We start from the raw sequence: 21,636 nt of genomic DNA, 5'->3' as shown, positions 1-21,636 counted from the left end.
GCAGTGGATGGGAAAGGCCGTTCCTGTAATCTCTGGGTGCCTGGGAATGAGGCCTTTCCCCCGGTGTGCGCCTGTGGGGCTCCCATGGGTTCCCAGCTCCTCCTGACATCCCTGTCGCTGGCATTCCCCTGGGAACACAGCCCTGATGGGTAGCAAGACCAGTAACGTGGCACTGGCAAAATGAAGATATTTGTTAATTTTGTCTTTTCTTGTGTGAAGGGTTACATCAGCTTTCTGGAATAGCACAGGTTTTATCGTGTCGTTTATGGCGGAGTTACCTTCAGTCTCTCTGCAGGGTGACCGTGCGGAGCGTGCTGTCAGGCTGGTGGTTTGGAATTCTGATTTGTTACGGTGCTGTTGCTACGTACTCACCCTAACTGGGATCCTACCCCAAAACCTCAGACATAACGTCAGTACAAAATATTCTTTCTATAAATACATCCTGCTCTTTCTATAAGTAAATGCACGTTTATTATTTTTATTATTATTTTGCATATGTAAAACTAAATGGTTTTACGGTTTGCGGTACGACCAAGTGCATTCAGCTTTTCCGGTAAGGTTCTTTTCAAAACGGCTCGTACAAGAGCCCGCGGGAATCCCTAGCGCGAAGGTGGTGCCGCCTGGATTTTCCCACAGGCGGTGCTGGAGGTCAGACTGGGTTGTGACATTAAGTAACTCCGTACGGCACGCTCGGTCTCCGCTGCTGGAGTTAGACACTCCGTGCAGTTTTGGTAGCGTTTTACAAGAGCTGATTGATTCTGGGGTGGGTTATAGGTTCTCAGTAATTTGATGATCTTGGAAAAAAAATTAATGTTTGTCTTTTAAATACCAGAAGCACAACATTTGCAAGGGCTGTTTGTGTTAATATAAACTGGGGGCAGGGCTGTAGGTATGGATGCCTGTAACTGTGTAGGTATAAAAGCTGTGGCAGACCTGTGCAGGGCAGAACTTGGAATCAAATTCAAGTGATTTAACTTTCGGGGACTTGCGTAAACTATTTTTGTCCTCCAGGTGATTTTCTTTCTAAGGGGATGCCAAAAGTATTAATGCAGGCTATCAAAGCTCAGCAAGAGGAGCTTGCCATTGTCGTTGTATTGCTGAACCTTCAAAACCAGAGCACCTGCAGGTGCAGACAGTGCATTCCACGCATGGCATGCTTTCTGGCATCCTTTCATTGTGGTTCTTCCTCTTTTTTTTTTTTTTTATTACAGTTCTTTGAGGTTCCGTTTGACTCAAATATGAACAGGACAAAAAACAGACCGCTGGTGCGAGGACAGATCAGGTAAGGCTGTGCGCACCTGCTCCGGCTGGTGGGAAACGGGGCTTCACCTTGCTTTTATCTGTCTCCAAGCTTCTCTCTCTCCTCTGATGACAAAAAATAGCAATTTCAAACTTAAGAAAGAAACGCACCTCTCTGTTCTTTGATATTTCTTCATGTTTATAACTTTCATGTGAGGAGTCTGGGTGATCAGCTGTCCTTTAAAATACCGAATTTCTCAAGACAGCAGAATTTCCGCTCGTGTTGTGTGTTTCTGCGTGTGTGACAGCTACGTGCGGTTACATTCCACTGAACTTTTGCATTAGTTTATAACAACAAATCTCAAAAATTTCACATCTTAGGACAAACGTAGGATTGTAAATTATTCTTGGTAGCCACGTTTATCTGTTAGATCATAGGCGTTCATTTGAATCTCCTGGCAGTGGTATGTACAACTACTCTTTTAGTGGGTTTGTATGGCACCATGTTGCCTTTGCCTTTTCTACACGTTTAGCGTAAAGATGGAGGGAAAACACAAAATGGTGAAAATAATGAAAAATTGCTGTTATTGAGTTTCTCGTCATCCATATGTAAGTGCCTCACCAACACCAAAAGAGCACCCTGCGTTAGCAAAGGGATTCCCTGAAAAAAGAGATCCTTCATTCTCTCTGCTGACTGGATTATATATCCGTTCAGTTTCTCAAAGGCTAAAAAAGCAAAGTGAAAAAGAACATCAACAAAAAACTATAACTTATTTGCAAACTGAAACTGAAGGCCCAATTCATAAATGATTCAACAAACAATTTTAGTATTACATTTCCGTGATTTGTGCCAAGGATTATTTATAACAAAATTCTGTTTTCCCTTAGGCTTCTGCGAACAGTTGGTCCTATTTATTTCTGTGTTTTATCCATCACCTTTGGAGGCCTGAAAAAAATGTGATGGATGAAATTACGAGAAAATTGAGACAAAATACTAAAGTGAACCTTGGGGGTAAATTCCCTCTCATTGTAAATAGTTGGAGCACTTCAATAAACTTGTTCTGATTTCTTCTCGAAGGTGGTGCTAATTACAGATTCCTGAGTGGCGTTAATTTTATTTAAAAACATATTTTAGGGACCGCTGCAGTGAGGGCACCTGTTGTACGTATGGTAAGTCGCCCTTCATTGTGCAGGTCAGGGCAGCCACACCTCTGCCCCGCTTGCATGCGGTCCTTCAGCCCTGGAAGAAGGAACACTTGTTAGGAAAAAAGATGATGGGGGGAATTATTTTATTTTTATTTTTAATCATAGCCCACTAACATGTTTTGCAGTGTTTCTGGAGCGAAAAATATAGCTGGGAAACTTTCTGTCAACTTTTGATTTAGAGAAAGGAATTTGTTTTATAAGTTTCCAGTGTCCTTAAATGAACTTCAGTGTCATCTGAACGCACCGCAGATTGGCAAAACCACATTTAATGGATTTGCTTACTTCTCCCCCTTCATATTTGCTTTCACCACAAAATGGTAACATTGGGACTTGGTGTAATCACTCATCAATCTATCTACCTGACTGTCAACAGCTAATTTAAAGTTCTTTAAAGTGTCACTTACCTTGAATAATGCCGGTCTCGTTCCCCGTAGACTGTTGAACATGCAGACCTCGACTGGGGTTATTTCTTCTGTGGTGCGCCAGAGGAGAATAATCCAGTGCAAATGATCTAACCTTGTTATATTTTGCCACATATTCCCTGGTGTTCCTTGAACTCTTTCCTTCCTGGCTGATTAAATAAAACCCTTAAATGGTTATGCTCAAACTAGTCAAAAACAGATGAGACAGAGACAGATAAATTGTATGTGAGGGACTGGTGTCCTGCCTCTGGGAAGGAAGCCAGAAAGCTTGGGGTATGTACAGAGTTCTTGCCCAAAATTTTGTCTGATATTTGAGGTTTGACATTTTCTGCTCTTTAGCTACTTCAGATCATGAAATGTTTGCTGCTTTTTTAATTCTGCTGTGTTACATCTGTGATATCCAGTGCAAACAAGGCGTCATTTTACGATGTCCTTGTTACAGAACGGGTCAGTTTGGGTAGCATTCATACCAGTTTTGTATGGTCCAGTCCTGAGCCTGAGATCCCTTTTGAAGAGGGCAAAGGTTGTTAACTCTCTGTTGTGTTGGCTCACAGCACCTCCTTGGAAAAGCTTTCAGTGGTGACTTTGATGTGAACTTCTGCCCACTGAGAAACTGCACTGAGACCAGTGACATTTTTATAGAGGTCGTGGCATCACAAAGACAGTTCTTAGATGCTTTGAGCTTGGGCCAGAATCAGACTGGTAACTCCCAGTGTTACTTGGTGTTACTGAGTCATTCAGTCCCTGGATGAGCTGGCATCTCTATTTTAGATAAGCTTTGAAAAAACAGCACAAGCCCCACTATCTTGTCCCTGCTCCTTGCAGAGAGGTTGGACTAGATGATCGTTAAAGGTCCCTTCCAACCCAAACCATTCTAGGATTCTATCTTGGCAGCACTTGTGTCTGTTCATTGCCCTTCTCTGTAAGTTAACGCGGACTTGCATTTTCCTTTGGCATCAGAGAGGAACCTCAGTAGCTTTCAAGGAAATGCTTCGTGGCCAGGGCTGCAGTGTGGAGGGTGGACGTTGTCATGGCCTGTGAGGTCTGGCTGGGGACACAGGGCATCATTATCTTCCTGGTCGCACTCAAGGAGCCTTTCAGGCAGCTTTGGCCTGACCATCGCGCCAGGCAGCACCCCGTGAGCCAGGAAGCCAGTTCTGCAAAGATCTCTGGAAGGATGGGATTTGGAAAAGCAGTTGTCCTCCATCCTTTGTGAAGTCCTCTCCATATTGCATCAACTTCATGGCTGAAATAGTTTTCAGAGGCATAGTGTGCCCCTGCTTTATATATTTTATATCGTTTGGCCTGGGCCAAACCGTACAGGCAGTGACCCAGAAGGACTCTGCAGGGCTGGGATCTGCTGTACGTAGGACAAGAGTACGTATACCTGATTTACCAGCCCCAAAGCCACTGCTGATGCCCTCAGGAAATCTTCTGACACCATTGCCAGATTTGTGACAAACAGCACCTGATAGTTCATTGACTGCTTGCTTTACAGTGTCCTATTTAATTTGTAAAGCCTGAAAAAAATGTTCCCTTTGAGCAATGAGACGTAACCGTCCTTATTCTCTATTCAGAGAGTAATCAGAGACATCCTGTTGCAAAAATAACAAGAGCAGACCCAAACACAGCATGCCACTAAACGCCATCCATCATTCCGGCCTGCCCACACGTCCTCCTCCTCCTCTGACCCCTCGAGCCTTGTTTGGAAACACAAACAGCTCGAGATGTTCTTCATACTTCGGCTGCAGTGTTAAACTCATTGAGCAGATTTGCTTTTTGCGTTATAACAATGACTGATATTATTTTTCCTGCCATTAATTGTTTTTGTGTCATTGACAAGGAAAGATTTCATGTGCTCACACAACCTTAGATTCAGCTGAAATGGCAGCAGCTTTTCTTGGTTTCCTGTTGGGTGTGATTTATTCTGTCGCTTTTTAAAGTAATGGATTTAATTTTCCTGTAGATTAATTTAAATAAATCTCTAGTATTGGCTGCAGTAGCTGAGTGAGCTTAGCCTGGAGAATGGCAAGTGTCCTGCTCTGTGACATTGTACGAAGTGACAGTTTTGATTGCTCTTCTACACAAAACTGCGCGCACTCTTGTTAAAAAGCGGCTGTTCTTATGAACTTATGGTACTGCTGGGTCTGCTGTGCTAAGCACTCATAAAAACCTTAATAGTTGTACAGGAATAGTTTTTCCTCTTAAAAAAAAAAATAAGTCATCAAACAGCATGTTCTACATAACTGATTCACGACCGCGTAGACACCTTGCAGCTCTGCTCCCACAGTATTTTGCAACTTGCAACTGGTCTCTGTACCAACTCCTTTGACTCTGCTCTTAGCAGGAGCTGCAGGGTCTCCCTGGGAGCGGGGCTGAGATTTTTCCCTCGTTTTCCCTCCAGGTTTCGTGTCACCCGGACCGTGAAGCATTGTACAGGCATCATCAGAGGGTGGTTCAGGCTGGAAGGGGCCTCAGGAGAGCTGTAGACCGAGGGTCAGCTCTGAGGTCAGACCAGGCTTTATCCAATCTTGACTCAAAAACCTTCAATATTGGAATAATATGCTGTGCAGTTTGAGTATATTCTCCTTAAGCAGAATATTTGCACTCAGAAACTTTTCCTTACATGTTTAAGAAATGTAAGTCTACTAACTTGGCACAAGAAGGCACAACACAGGTAATGCCGTGGATGCTTCAAAGGAAATAAATCTTTGAGTCGTTTGGTAAATATTTTTTCCTACACTCTCACTAACCCCCTCCCTTAGCGGCGCACGAGGAGCTGTGTTCTGTAGGTGAGCTTCCCGCTTCTCATGGCCGCGGCTGGTGGTTACTGCCATGGATGGAGACAGTAATGCTTGTCCTGCTCACTGGAGTTTCTGAGTGTTGACTTTGGTCAGTTTAAGCCAAACTCTTGAAGAATCAGACCAAAAAGAGCTCCTCAGCTAGTCATGTTTCTGGCTGATGGCTGATATTTATGAATTGTCATTAAAATTGCAAATGTATCAGCTGGACATTCGTAAACTGATAGAAAATGGCAAGATGTCAAACTTTCCCTATTTATTTGAAAGACTAGACTAGACTCAAGACTAGTTCTGTGTAAAACTGAGTTTTCCACTCAGTTGCCTGTAGTAGACCTGCTACTACAAAGTGTAACGCAACCAGTCCATGCTGAAAAAATGTGTGTACATTAAAAAAAGAAATCCTCCTGTAATCACTGCTGATAACTCTGTGTAATTAACTTGACGCTTTGCTTGCTAACACTAATGTAGATCGGGAACGTCTCCACCGATGGGAGTGGAGCTGCGCTGGTGTAAGCGGGAGGAGATCCGTGGCCTCGGCTCCAGCTGGAACCTGTTGAGCGTTCAGCCAGCCCTGGTTGAAGGCAGCGGTTTAAAACCTCCCCGAGGGTCTCGGCACAACTTCGGCTCCCATTTAGGGATCAGCTTCGACTTAGCTGACGGCTCTGCTCCCTTGGGTGGCCGTTTCAGACAGGTTTCATTCTACGTAAGTTAAATAAAACAAAAACTCCATAAATCTACCGTTCTTCAAGAATAATCATTTTTAAGAGATCAGATGCTCGCTCCCTGCAGGGAAACATTCCAATATTTTGTTTAGAAAATACCTCATTTAAAGGGAATGCCCTGAGATCTTTTTGAATGATAAAAATGTTTCTTTTTTTCAGTGGGAGGCTTTCCTCTTGTTTAAACAGGGCACAATTCAAAGCAGACACCACCACAGCAGCCTCTTCAAGCATTTTTTTTATCCTGCTTGTGTTCAGGCTTTATTATTTGAAAACAAGTAAATGCATTCCTTCCCCACCACCACCCTCCTGGCTTCCTTTTTTTTCCACCCTGTGTTTTCCAGAAGCTGTCATTGACTGTATTTGGTAAACAAGAAATTAAAAAGACAGCTTTGTATTTTTGACACGTACAATTGCTTGTAAAAATGTAGTTCTTGCCTTTTGAACAATGGGGTATTTTTTTTTTTTCTTTTTTTCTGGCATGGCCACATCATGGAGAGGTGGGGGGCCGGGGGAACAGAAACCTTGAGGCTAAAACATAGTTTAATGAGAATAAAACCCACATCAAAGGATGGACTAATGGCATGATATAATGCTTACTGTGTCTGTTTCCCAAAGGGGATATGGATGACAGTACTTATATTTCAATTATCTGTTCACTGCCTGCATGGGATGTTGATTAAATGGTTCTGAGGTACTAGAGTCCTTTTGTAGCAGTCACAGAAAAATGGTGATACTGCACATTATCCTCAGATCAAAATGTGTATTAGCAGGAAATTATATAGCTCTAACTACATATGTATTTTGTTTCTTGGGGCAATAAAGAGGGTTGGTTTAATAACTCCGACATTACATTCAAATTCGTTTCAGTAGAAAGGAAGAAATCGCTATCTCTCCGGCTCGCGCTTCAGCTCACTCCTCCTGCCCGCACCCAGTTCTGCCGCAGCTCAGCACAGACATTCCTCTGCAGGCAGCTCTGTTTGGTAAATAGAAATCCCGCGGAAACACTTGACCCCTCACGCCTTGCTGCTTTTCAGCTCTGCCGAGGGGCCTTTACTGCCAGGTTATTTCTCCGAATCTTTAATTGCACGTGGGACAGCTGATAAATCGGAGTACATTGTACATTGCCCCACGTTAGGAGGCATCCCAGATGCTCATGTCTAAACCAGGAGTCACGGCGCATTTGGCTAAATAGCTGCTCCATCTGCTTGTGAGGAGCGCTGCGGAGAAGCGATACGGGCTCCTAATGGAGTTGTCTTATCCTCTCATGTCAGCTCCTTGCCGGGGGGTAGAGCCCCATGAGCTGGAGGAGGCCGAGCTATTGTACGCTAATCCTTCCATCTTTGTGTCCAATACGAACGGGCATCCTGGGCTTTCGTTGTAACCATTGACTCTTTTCTTTTTTAACTGACTAGTGATGAGTTATTTTCTTCAAAGGCGATGTTAAAGTGAGTTTTCCCTCTTACACCGCACAAACAAGCAAAAATAAGGCTCGAAGCCCAAGATCCTTTCCCCAGCTCTGCACAGTGCTCTCCTGGTGGCTCCTCTTCCTGTGTCTGTCAAACATTTCAGGTTCATGTTTGTAAATTTTGCCTTAATGCAGTCAGAATCCCCTCACTTTGTTCCCTGTATCAGTATTGAACCTTATCTGGTTTAACCGCAGCGGCACCATTATTCAGTGAGTGCCGAGTGGTGCAGGCAGCCTCGCCGCTCAACAAGTCCATTACGGAGCTGCATCTGATTAGGAGCTTTATACCCCGCGATCTGTTTACAGTAAGTCGTGTTAGAAGTGCATTTCTTTCTGTGAAGGACAGAGTTTATCATGCCTTATACAAGTTATAACTTACATGTTATCAGCGTTGTAAGTCACATAGAAAAGAGGTTTTTCCTACACTTTAATTAGCTGCGCTAGCACAGATGCTTGCTCTCTGGTCTTGATGACTAAAAAAGCTGCATTCCTGAGGTTGAGCTATGTGGAGAACTTCTTTGATATGTTTTATTTAATTTTTTTTGCTAGGGATGTAGAGTCACAAGGAATATTATAAATCATGCTGTAAAGGGACGTGAGCCACGGTGACTCATCTTGCTGCCTGTGGTGACAGTAATTATGTTGTATTCATGCACTTTGATGGTGTATGAAGGGATTTTTTTTGTTGGTTTTTTTCCACCAAACATTTGCTAAATATAATACAGACTCTAACTGTAGATAAACTACCAAAATAATAATTCAGAAATCCCAAAATAAACCATCCTCATCTCCTTCACCTCTCAGGCGAAACATAGAAACTGCTTAAAGTCATGCTAGAGAGTGTTAAAGTGATACGAATATCAAATGCATGCTTACAGTGTTGCAGATGAATCTGCAGATAGGCAAGAAGGATCTGACTTAAATTGCAATTTGACAGGCTCATCTGCTTGATTGCTCTTCCCCTTAATGGTGCCCAGAGCCTGATCCTTCTTCGACTGCAGCCCATTGCTTCTTGCCGTGCTGTCTGTGGCTGCAGTCAATAACTTGTTCCCTTCATTTTCATTGCTTCTGGGAATGTATTTAGAGTCAGTGATCTTGTACTGAGAAAGGCTGGACTGTCTTTTCTCTTTTTTTTTCTGAAGAACAGGTTGATAAATACTCTAGAAATTCAGTTTTCTCCATCTTAATGAGATTGAGAACTGACCTGAGAGTTCTTTACCCGCTGCTTTCTGAATATTGGCTGAGGGCTCAGCAGAAGCACACGTTAGATTTAATCATTCTAAATCACAGAAAAATGTTTCTGGAGAGACCGTATTATCCATCCTGTTTGTCAGCTGGTCTCTGGTTCTTAAACAAAGACAGAACTGAGATTTTGAAATAAAATGAATGGGTTGCTTAACTGCCACGTTGTGAGGTTAGGTTTGTTAGGTTAAAGAGGAGGATTTAGTTTAAATATTATGAGGGACATTTTTCAAATTTACTGTAGGTTTGTCTTCTAAGCACTTTGAAAAAATATTTACGTTTTTGTGACTACGGGGAAGCTGTGAATATTGTTATTCAGCCTTTCACTCGTACCCAGCAAAGCCGTACGACAAGGAGCGTGCTGATGCTCTGCAGGGTTGCATAGGGTTGTTATGCTTGGCGTTCTGGTGTGTACAGCAAGGGTTATAAGAGCATAAACATTTTATAAGTACGGGTCCTTTTCTTTTTTTTTTTTTTTTTTTTACTTCAAGTGAAGTGATAAGGCCCAATTGGAGCTTCTGCTCAATAACAAAGGGCAGCATAAAAAGTTTTCTCTCTGGCTGAACATGGTATTCATGAACCACAAGTCTCCCCAGGGTTTGCTGAGCTATCTCGTCCCAAACCTGTGGTTCCTTTGGTCTCAGTCCTCCAGGCAGGCTCTTGAACCCGTGAACAGTGAAAGACTTGATCCTGGCATCACTTGCATGGAGTTAGACTGGTAAAAATGGGAGCAGGATATGTTTAGGAGAAGGCTCTGTGTTGAGGGTGATACTCCTGATTTCTCTTTTTTCAGGTGAGTAGAAATTCCCCTTCCCTCGTCTTAGTATATGTTGTGTCTTTGTGGAAACTTTCAGCAAAATCGATAGAGCCAATTTTGATTTACGCAAGCATAAAAAAGAGAGATGCGTCCTTTTCAAGATGAAATGATTCTTTTAAATTAGCCGTGTTTGTTTATGATAGTTTTAAAGTCCCTGGCTCTGGCAGGGGAGACAGAACATCTGCAGCTCAGGTTCTTGAGGAGCGAGGGAAACTAATTGCCTCCAATTTGGTTAAAATACAGTGTTGATTATGCTTTTATACAATAGCGATACACAGCCATGACAGGGCAGCTTGGGCTGCGTGCATGGGTTGTTTCTTCATGAAAGAAATGAATTGACACAAACACAGGATGTTTTATCCTACTCTGTATTTATTTACACTGAGTACACTTCTGGACAAGTATATTAGGTAGCAAAGCCAGAGCTGCATTGGCAATTTAGCGCCAAAACTCAAGAAGGCAACTCTATGATGAGACCCAGCCAGCAAAACCTGTTTATGGCAGAGCTCTGTGTGTGCCAGGTTCTCACTGTCTGACGTTCCTTGGGAGATTTGAACATCGCTCCTTGAATCCTGCCTCGTTTCCCTGCTGATGGTCCCGGTGTCATTCAAACCACATCCAGGTTGGTGCCATGGGCCTGGCTGAGCCCTGTGGACAAAGGAAAGGTTTTAGGGGAGATTCCTTTCACGGAGATTTGTAGTGTAAAGAGGTTTGTTTGAGGTTCAGATCTGTAAACTCTTCCTCATGAGACACAATGCTAAGGTGTTGAGCTCCTGGTTTAAGCATGCGTAAATCCTACCCATTAACCCAGCTCATTAGGCTTTTTGGGAGCACCTACAAGTTTCATCCCTCTTCTTAACACAGAGTTCCTCCTCAGCTCAGTTTTCATGTTACAAGTTGGTTTTAGAACTTTTCCACTATTTTCCACACTATTGTTTTACATCTGGGGAAGAGTACTGTCCAGTCTGAGATTATCAACATCTTTGTCGTGGTTCTTACCAGAAGCCAAATGAGAAAAAGCCAGTTACAAAACATAAGTAGGCAGAATTGCAACAAGTGTGTGCTGGTGATCTTAAAAAATTGTGGTGGCGATATACCCAGTTAAAGGAGATTTGATAGAAAATTCAATACTTGCAGTGCATGTAGACCCTGATCTGCCACGGCAACACATTTTAGAGGATGAGATACCAGACACTGGCAGAATGTAGATGCTCCTTCTTAACCTGTGAAGACAAAACTAAATAATTCATTAAGAAGAAGAAGAAAAAAAACAAGACTTGACAAAGCTCCCCATTTGTTTGCACCTCCTGAATGATGTCTTGTCAGTCCTCAGTGGTGAATGACAGACAAGCGTGTATTCCAATATTTGGAATTGATGGGGAAAAATGGAATTCACAATTAAAAGCGTAATTTAGTTTCACGTTTTAGCTTTAAAATACATCATCCTTCATTCCTTGTCATGAGTCATGAACTTTCTTGCAATACTGAGGGAGAATAAATGAGTATCTATTAAGATCTTTCTCTACATTTTTTCCCCTGAAATAGTGCTATTTTAAGATAGATATTGATAGATATTTTTCAGTTCAGTATAATTCAGGTACTTTGCAAGATTCAGCCTCACTCAGCAGGTTCTTGGGCATTTCATCGTGTTCAGTCACAACGTACCTGTGGAAGATGATATCAGAAGTGAGAGCGCGGATTGCTTCTGTTTAGTAAAGCTTCTGTCAGCTGCTGAATCAGATCTACCTGAAAGAAATAAGTCTAGCAACATGTCTGTTCTGCCAATGTTAAAGCTATTTTTTCCTTTTAATTGGAATGAAATGTCTCTCCTTGAGACTAATCCAATCTGGAATTGGAAGTTGGATATAAAAATATTTTGTCAGTCATGCTTTGAGTGCTTAAAAAAAGATATGCTGCCTCAGAACTATACTGATTAGGGACGTGTCAGCATTTAACCACTTTGATTTAACATCTCAAATCTGAGTGTGGATGTCTTTTCTATCAGGTACATCCTCAGTCTGTCTGTAGGACTCTTCTGGAATTTAATCTAATGTCTTTTGAAAAAAAATTAGAATCATTTTAGAAAAGTCATCAGCGACGAAGCTACTGATCCAGGCAGTGTTGTTCCAGTTTCAGTTTCCATCAGTGTTGTTGTTATTACTGTAGAACTTCTACAGCTGACAACGGTCATGGATATGGTTTTTATTACTAAATATATAAATATGCAGCTTGAAAGGATTTGTGTGGAAAGTTAAAATTTAATTTCACTGTTGGTAGATTGCCATCGTTCAGTTGTCTGCCGTGATCACTGATTGGTTTTGAATGCTCTGTGCCGTACTTTAAGCTTAGAAGCTGCGTGAGTGGTTTTTTTAACTTCCCATCAGAAATAATTTCAGGGAAGCTACTGTTGCTATTCAGGGCAAAATGTGCCTTTTCCAACTTTCTGGCTCATTTTTCGTATTCAGCTGACTCCACGGCACTTGCGCCAGCAGACGACCCCACTGCCGGTTTCAGGCATCTCTCCATCTGGGGAAACAGAGCTGGAAGTTATGCAAACGTGATCCAGATGTGTGCTTGAAGGAGATGGGCTTTCTTCCCCGTTACCTAAGTCAGAGGACCAGGAAGGCTTCTATACAGTCACATGTTGCTGCAGCGCGTAACGTCCTCAGCTCCCCGTGTCTTCCAATGGGATGGGATTGCCTGGTGTAACTCCTGGGGTTGATGGCCTTCCCTCCTTTTCTTGGTGGATCTCTAAGAGCTGCTGAGGAGGGCTCAGCAGTTCTTGGGTGCTGATCTTTAAAAAAAAAAATATAAAAGTTTTTTAAAAATCCCTTGGCTGATACTCCTCCGGCTGAGGGAGGTGACCAGGTCATAGCTCAGTACCATCAGACAGTGACGGTGATCACAGGCTCTGCTCCTACCCTGGGACTGGTTTTTGGCAACTCTTAGTGGTGCCTGGCCGCAGGAACGGAGAAGATGCTGGTGGATGAGCAAAACTAAATCAGCAGCTGGGGAGGAAGATGGTTTTCTGCAGAGGGTCAGGTGCCTTTGGGCTGGGGATCTCCATGAGCATCCTCTCCTCTCGCAGCCTTACAAACTCTCAAAGGGATGCGGCTTGGACGTCAGCTTGTGTAACTTCTCATTGCTGTTGGAGAAATGTCAAAACTTCAGGCTGATGCTTTTGTCTGAGTTGCTTCAGAAGCTTTTATAACTTACTGCTGACCTGGAAAAAATTAGGAAGAGGAGGGGGCTTCCTCCGGCAGCCTTGTACTTGCGCATAGTCTGGGGACATTTTTAGTACCTACAGATTCCAGAAATAATAAGCAACTTATGATGCTTACTCCCGGAATCTGATTTTAATTATGGCTTTGGAACAGTCTTCATGCGCTGGACTGGTATCTCAGCCCGTGATGGTGAAATGCAATAGCAGAGATGAGAATCACACTTGTGTTCTTTGTCTGCCAAATGCCTTCTGCTGAGCTCCCGCTATTTTCAGTGCGTCTGTGCGCGAGGCCGGTTCAGGCTGCTCCTCTTCGTGTGACAGATCATTTTGACACTGTATGCAGATAGAACTGGCACCCAGAGTAGCAATATTGAGATGAATCTGAGCTGTGAACTTCCCCTGCGTTGCCTCGGCACCGTTTCCCTGCCGCCGCGGAAGATGCTGAAGTCAGGGCCATTTCTGTGGGCAGCAGCAGCAAACGAGTGAGGGGAGGAAGCGTGGTGGTTTTGCTGAACCTGTGTCTTGAACAAAACAGAAAACTGGCCTGATAGAAGCAAAACCAGTTTTTGTCCCACCAAAAATTAAGTACAATTGCAATTTAAGGGTATGGTGTGTGCAGAGTGCTTGCCGTTATTAACATCACACACAGAGGAAAGCGAGGACGCAGATCTTGGCTTCCTTTGGATGTGGAAATGACTCTGAGGAAGTTCCTTCTCTCCCCACCTTCCTGCTCCCCCCCAGGCCATGCCTGGGTGCAGGGGCCGTGTTTCGGGGAGGCGCTCGGCCCTTGGGCGTGCGATTGCCCTCCGCGCTTTATCCTTCACCATCCCTGTCCTGCCTGTTTCAGATCAAACCAGCATTTGGCAGCACGGGTCCCTGGCCCCGTGGAGGGCCGGTTGTCGATAATAATGAGATCCAAGACAAAATGATCAATTGGGAAGGTGAGCGTTTCAATCCATTAAGGTATTCCAGGCATGCTGCTGCAAAACAAATGGGCATTTTTGTTTGGGGGTTTTTTTCAGTTTGCCCTTTTAGAATTGGGTGATGTTTCTATAAAAGGTTTTTGACGGACAGGGAGAAGGCAGAATTTGTTTTATTACCTTTTGTAGTAGGCTTTGAATCTAATTTTCAACGATAAGCACTTACGCTTCACCTGAAAAACACGCAGGCAGCGTTAAATAGACACTTACATCCCGGCAGAAGCTTTTATGTAAATACGGTTTGCATGCCCAATCTCCCATTAGCACAAGGTCACAAATTAAGTTTCTTAGGTATTTATATAACACCTGAACATGAATTGTATCCAACTGCTGATTGCGTGAATGTGCCTATTCAGAGTTTGTACGGGCTTTGTGTCTCTGTGAGTGTCAATGTATTCACGGCGGCAGGTCGAAGCATTAGATGCTGATACAGGAATTTTCCGTATTTCTAAATATTAATAGGTTTTAAGAGGGAATTTTGTCTAACGTCTTGATATTTTTTTCCAAAATTTTTCTTTAAACTTCTTCCCCTTTTTAATACCATTTCTAAATTGTAGTCGTAGCTGCGCTTTGGCAGTCATCTTCACAAAATGTTTTGCCGAAGACGGCGTAGAAAAGCATGCGTGGTGGCGATGCTATTGATCTTTATAGACGTTAAGCTTGCTAATGCTGCTGTGAAACAGGTAAAATAGTCCATTAATTTTATAGATGGGTAACTGCTTTAATTTGTTTTCCCTTCTCAATTTTTCCCAGAAGCTCTGTGAGTCAATAAGTACCATTATCCATGACTCTGGAGCCTGTTACATACATGTATTTCATGCACACGTGTGTAAGGTCATTATGTATGTCTAACCAGCTCATCTGCAAGTGGCAGCTAGATTTGGAGATTATGCTCTTACACATGAATTAAAATAGGCTGCTGTGTTGTCCAAAGTCTCCGTCAATGATACGATGAGCGAGGGTCCACATGGATGCCTCATGATCGTGTGTGCAGGAGATGCCTGAACATCACCCATGTGGGATTCCTCCTGCCTGCTCCCCGTTCCTCCCCAGCAGCTCTGGGCTGTCCTGGAGCAATCCTCCCCAGCCTGACTGACAGCCTCTCCAGACACCACTGTGTCAGCAAAAGCTTTGAGTTGAATGAGTAGAAACCTGGATCTCCTCCTGTTCCTCCTCCTCCTCTTGGATGCTGTCAGTGCAGTGTGACTGGTGAAGGTCCGTCTTCAGGTGAACTCAATGGGAGAGGAATGTCAGTAGGTTTTCTTTGGATCAGGAAAGGTTTGGTTATTCACTGTTCAAGCTGAAGTTCTCTCAAGGGCTTTTGTTGAATGTGAATGTCTTTTAGCAGTATTATTAGGCAGACTTTGGCATATGCATTCTCAAAGGGGCGAAGAGGGATGAGGTGGAACTACCAGTTTTTTGTTTTCCTGTGGGAGGTGTCCTATGTGGTGATATACTGGGTATTTTAGAGTTGCAATTTGAAGAGAACTCATTTGGCACTTGTAGTATTTTTCCAAAGTCTGATTTTAATCAGCCAAATAACTGAAACCAACTCCTCCCAAGAATCCATCATAAAACCTGGTTTCTTACTCAATATGTTTGCTTTCTGAGCGCTAGCTCCTTGGCCAGTTTTCCAATGGAAGATTGCATTTTTTTTTCCCATGGGCGCGATTCCCTTAGCGTAAGTGAACGCCCAAGTGAAATGAGGCTTGTGTACCAGCATCTGTCATCAGCCTGCACTTCCTGCATAGGATGGTTTAAGGATGAAGGAAACCAGCAGAGACCCTGCAGCCACTTTTCACCACCACATGAGGATTTCCTGACGTTGGGTTACCCAAGGCTGATGCTTCTCTGATGCATGCTGGACTGCGTGATGGCACAAGGCTGTTGTGGGAGGAACTGAGTGGACGTTAGGTGATGGTGAAAATCCCGTGACAGTCCAGCGTCACAACCTTTCTCCTGCTCCAGAATGAGATCCTGATCTGCTGTGTTCCCTCAGTGAGATACAGGCAGACTGGCAAAGGAGCGTGCATCAAATCAATGAGCCTCACACCACATGCCTGAGTTTTGGCAGACCGAATGTGAGCATGGAGATGCCTAATGGTCCCCAGAAGACCATAAACTAGTAGAAAGCAGAATACACCTTAAATTGCTGTGGTTTAAACCTAGGGTCAGTCTTTTCTTCTTAAATTCCTGGGAGTCACTGAAGCAGAAAGAACTGCACCAGTGAGTGAAATCTCTTTGTTTCCCTCAAATATTCTCTCTTCCCTTTGAGGAGTTGCTTGTACTTCTCCTAGACCTTATAAACATGACATAGTTATGAGAGTGAGTTGAAGTCTCCTCTACCTCATGTCTCACCAAGAAAGCAAGGTCTTAATTTCTTTGTAATGCCAAACAGTATTTTAACGGGCAGAAATAACAAAGCTGAATCATCAGATCACAGTTTGAGTTCCTGATCTCAGTTGGAGTTTTAGGGGCAGGCACTTGTAAGTTGGACAATTACTCTTCCAGAAGAATTTTACAGTTCCTTGATTGTTAAGGGAACACTGGAGAGAAGGAGAAAATACAATACTGTCAGGATGTCTAGAAGTAATATAGTTCAGCTGCTTATGAAGAACAGCCCACGCTGACTTGATGCCCTCCTTGCAATCGTTAGGGCTGTTACAGATGTTCATCAAACTGCCTCCAGGAGCTTCCTTTTAAAGAGGCAAAAAGGAAGAAACTGAGAAACAAAAATGTGTTTTTATTCACCAAGAACAGAACAACTTTTTTGAAGGTCTCAGCCACGTAACTTTACCCTTCCCTTTTGATAAAGCCTCATCATTTAAAAGTGCTTTTCCAATTCATTGGACGGGCGTGAAGGCAGCTCACAGCTGGTATCAGGGCTGGTGCCGCAGGGCTATCGCTGCTCCGGGAACACGACGTGGGAGAGATGCCGTGCTGGGCTCAACCATGGAGGAGGGCTTTGCGCTCCCAGCCTTCGCGTTCCCTTCCCGTGAGAGGCATGAAGGGCCGGTGCCTGCCACCCCGTGGCCAGCTCATGGTGCGTAGCATTCATTTGAACTGGAGACGTGTGGATGAGTCTTCACTCTTGATTAGTGAGAAGAGTGCTCGTTGCGTTAGGTCAAACTGTGTCCTCATTTAGGTCTGCGAGCCCCGCGGGAGCGAACGTGGGTAGCCCGGCCTCACAGGGTCACACTGGTCTTTTTTCGCCTTGAGAGTGTGTATTGTGTAAATCTGGTGTTTACTGTCTGTATTTTATTCAAGAATCAGTCGAGATAGATTTGTTTAACCAAACCCACTCAGGCTTTCACTGCAGAGAGGCAACGTCTACAAAATCCGGCGTTCGTCGTCGACGTTGAGGCAGTTTATGGTACAGATTGTGTTTTGCTGCCTTTCTTCAAAAGAGCACCACGAGCTGCAAAACCAGAGGGCACGGCGCCGTATGGCTCCTTGCACAGCCTCAAATTTTATATATCTCGTTGTCAATGGATGGCAACGATGTACCCTGCCTCTCTTCTCAATGTGTTAGTAACACCAAGACTACTAATGCTGAGCGTAAGCATTAGTACTCTGTGCACGCTCCGTAACCTAAAATCTGTTGATGGTTTTGAAAAGCTGGATGAAATGACTTAGTCAATTTAATTTAAATTGAAGGCAGATCTACAGTGTGAGATTTGCTCGTTTTAGTTCTTCCAGTTATTTAGGATATTCATACCACATTCGTCCAACAAAGGTCTTTTAAATCAAAATTTGAATGGTGGGATTTTTTGCTGATGAAACCCCCATAAAATTCATCCCCACCAGCAATTCTTTCTTATGAGGCTTGGAGCAGTGCTTGCAACACTTATTTCAGGGTGAAGGATTTGGCCGGAGGGCAGAGAGATCACGGAATACAGAACTGCACCGTTTTCAATTAGACGGAACGCGTAAAGCTGAGCTTCATCCCGAGACATTTGTTGCAAGCACGCGTATTCAGTGTTCTTACAGGGATGACTGGAAGTGTGCGTTTAGCCACTGCAGCTCAGCTAATGGCGTTTTCCTCCTTGCCAGAGTCCCACACCGCGTTATTTCCTAGCAGCGTTTAGTTCTCTCTCCCCGTTACAGCCGAGCACCCGCCGGCAAGCGCACGTGTGAAGAGCTCTCCGCCAGCAGCACGCGCATCCGTCTGGCACGAGGGGCCACAAACGGTGCCGCCTGTCAAGTGTGGTTTTGGTAGCCAGACAAAAAATCCTTGTTCATCGTGTTTGGATGTTTCTTGTGGAACTTAGGAACAGAAGTTTACGTAGCTTCAGTCACTTAGCTGATGTGCAGTAGAAATCAACAGAAATCTTTGTTATTTGCTGCTTTTGGCCAAACCTAAAATATCTTCAGTTAATTCTAGTCAGAAGATAATAAGTTTTAATTTTTTAATTTTGATTCTGTTGCCAGAATTGCTTTGGTGTGCTACCCCTGCTTACCACAATGCATCAGCTAAGTGGGAATGTAGAAAATTCAGCCTTTTTTTTCAGAAAAGCCAAAAAAATACTTTATTCCTGTTGATGTGATTTCAAAATGATTGAATGTACTCTTTTCTTGCAAATGCTTCCTAATTTTGTGTCTAACCTTGATGCATTTCAGTTGAAGGGGTCCCTTGGATAATTGCAATCAATTGCAAATCTGACAAGCCACAACCATTATTTACTCTAAACCCCGAGTGCTTTTTGCAGAGGTCAGAATTTACTGAGTTTAAAATGAAAAGAAAAAGATCTGCTGGAAGCACCAGTTCTCTCTAAGGGCTGTCTACCTGCAGAGGTGGCTGAATTTATTTGGTGAACCCAGTGATCACAAGAATAAGAATCACCTGTCATTGCAAAGGTGGTGTAGATAGCATTTCTGTAGAAGTGTGGACTGAGGACACCAGCCTGGAGCACCTCTCCTGTGAGGCCAGGCTGAGAGAGCTGGGGCTGTCCAGCCTGGAGAAGAGGAGGCTCCGGGGAGACCTGAGAGCAGCCTTCCAGTGCCTGAAGGGGGCTGCAGGAAAGATGGGGAGAGACTCTTCAGCAGGGCCTGTTGTGACAGGAGTAGGGGTAATGGTTTTAAAATAGAGGGAGGCAGATTTAGATTAGATATTAGGAAAAAATTTTTTACACTGAGGGTGGTGGAGCACTGTCCCAGGTTGCCCAGAGAGGTGGTGGATGCCCCATCCCTGGAAACATCCCAGGCCAGGTTGGCCGGGGCTCTGAGCAACCTGATCTGGTTGGAGATGTCCCTGCTCCTGGCAGGGGGTTGGACTGGGTGGGCTTTAAAGGTCCCTGCCCACCCAAACCACCCTGTGATTCTGTGATTCTGAATCTGTGGCGAGATTGTCTTAACTTTTCAGAAAGGCTTGCCTTAGAATGGGGGGATTCAAATGAGAAAGTTTGGTCTGTGTGAGTAAAACTATAGCAAAATCCAATCTTAATTTTTGGGAACAGGCAAAAGGAGAGGGGCAGTAGTCATTCTTTAAGACAGACTGTTTTGCTCAGCATGTGCCTTCTGCTCTCCACAGCCCCCTGCTCGCCGTCTGCTTTGCCGCCTCCTGCGGAGTCCCGGGAATCGCCCTGCTGACGCTGGGAGTAAACCCTCTCACCGGGGCCCTGGGAGCCTTCAACATCTTCTTGTACACGTGTTGTTACACCCCCATGAAGAGAATGAGCATCGCCAACACGTGGGTGGGAGCTGTCGTCGGCGCCATTCCCCCCGTCATGGGCTGGACTGCGGCTACTGGGAGCCTTGATGCTGGTGAGTACGAAACTCTCCTGCCTGGGCGAGCGGTTGCCAGTATTGCCTTGGGAGAGCTAAAAAGATCTACTCAAAAGGCAGTAAACCTCGTTCTTTATGCTTATTGACCTGAAACTGCTTCGAAAGCAGATCTATTCTGCTATTTGCCATGCCAAAGTCTGTTACAGAGTGGGTACCGCGAGGACTGAAGAAGCAGACACGATTGTATCGTTCTCCTTACCAGGGGCATTTGAGGGGCAAACATGAGCTGATAAAAGACCATGTCCTGTTGAATATGTGCTTATGCTATCTTAAAAAAAAAGAAATCTAGGTGGAAAATAATATATTTGGTGTTCACATGGAAGAAAATGTTATGTAATTTCAGGATTAAAACCATACTCCATAAGATTGACTTACAAGGCAGGAGCTTTCAGCTGGAAAATTCCTTGATGTGTTTATTACTGTCTTTCCACAAGCCAGAAAATATCCTAGGAAGATTAATTTATTGGTGTATTTCTTAACTACCCACTTCTAAACTCTAAGTTATAAATGCTTCTTCCCCCTTTCCTTGAAAAGCAAACAAAGATTTCTATTTTAGTAACTGTGAACCGTTTTTACATCCCTCGTAAAACACTGATCTCTTCAGCAGCTAAACTCTGACACAATTAGGGCTTGTTTTCCCTGCCAGCTAGAAACTTCAGAATCAAAGTGGCTCCACATAGTTACGTTCTGGAGAAACTAATGAAGTTCAATTAACAGGTCTGTTAAGTATTGTTTTAGCGCACTCATCCCACAGCGTGGCATATTTAAGGCTCGAGTAATACTGTCAACAGCAAGGCTTTTAACCAGAAATTATCAGAATCTGTGCAAAATCCGTAGCACTCCGTGCTTCATTTCCGCTATGCGCTTCCTATAAAAGTTGGTCTGAGTTGGCCTTGTGTATGCATGTTCTGATAGAGATCTAATCCAGAGCCAGGATCAAGGGCTTTGTGGGGTTGTGTTTAAACAGTGTGTAGTACTTCTACACAAACATTTACATCTCTGAATTTTTCTTTGATATTTAGACCTATAAATGATACGTGTATGTATGTGTAGTGTCTCATGTTAAGGAGTCCGTAACAGCCATCCTTAGAAGCTCTGTATTTCTAAAGAGAAGTGAACGAATTAAAAACACAGAATATATGTATTTTAAAGTCTGTATCATTCTGGCTGCAGTTGCCTAGATCTCGGATCTTGCGTTGATTTTGGCGTCTCTCTGCAGAGTTGATGCTAGCAGGTTACTCTCACATGCGCGTGCTCCGCCTGCGAAGTCCAGCATGGCAGAGCTGGAGTGAAGAGCTCTGGATCACCTAAAGCCCTTGCTGTAGAAGCTCTCCTGGTTCAAATTTTCACCCTGGGTTTCAAATGGCGGCTAAACAGCTGCAGCCAAAGCCCAGCACATTACAGTGAACTGGCACTGATTTTTGTTGTCTCCAATTCACCAAGTTACAACTGGCTTTTCAAGACCTATTTTGCGAAGAGCTAAGCTGTCCGTGTACAGCAGGCGGCAGGGAGCACCATCTTTGTCCCGAGTAAGCTCCTGCTGTCTAATTTACAACTGAGGTGTGGTTACGTGTCCTTCTGCCAGCTGTGCTCTGGAGGGGATCATCTCTGGCAGGGATGCTGTCAGTGGGTGATGATCACTTTAAACCACCCCAGCAGACTTTGCCAGAACGTGATGATCTGTGCTGGTGCATAACCTGATGTTTATTGTTTGTTCTGCGTAGCTAAAACTTTC

General features: G+C 43.9%; 1 protein-coding gene across 1 annotated transcript in view; it reads left to right on the top strand.

The window, feature by feature from the left end:
- COX10 (cytochrome c oxidase assembly factor heme A:farnesyltransferase COX10) overlaps positions 1-21,636 on the top strand; it is a 102,806-nt gene that overhangs the window by 68,324 nt on the left and 12,846 nt on the right. The window contains exons 5-6 of the mRNA XM_086762274.1: positions 1,212-1,282; positions 19,648-19,880. Of these exons, the coding sequence (XP_086618400.1) occupies positions 1,212-1,282; positions 19,648-19,880 (304 nt within the window). The remainder of the gene's footprint in view (positions 1-1,211; positions 1,283-19,647; positions 19,881-21,636) is intronic.

Source organism: Chlamydotis macqueenii, chromosome 18, assembly GCF_036417535.1.
Source record: "Chlamydotis macqueenii isolate bChlMac1 chromosome 18, bChlMac1.mat, whole genome shotgun sequence".
In the NCBI taxonomy this organism is placed as follows: domain Eukaryota; kingdom Metazoa; phylum Chordata; class Aves; order Otidiformes; family Otididae; genus Chlamydotis; species Chlamydotis macqueenii.
The sequence above is the reverse complement of the archived record's forward strand: the minus strand, read 5'-3'. Positions and strand labels throughout refer to the sequence as shown.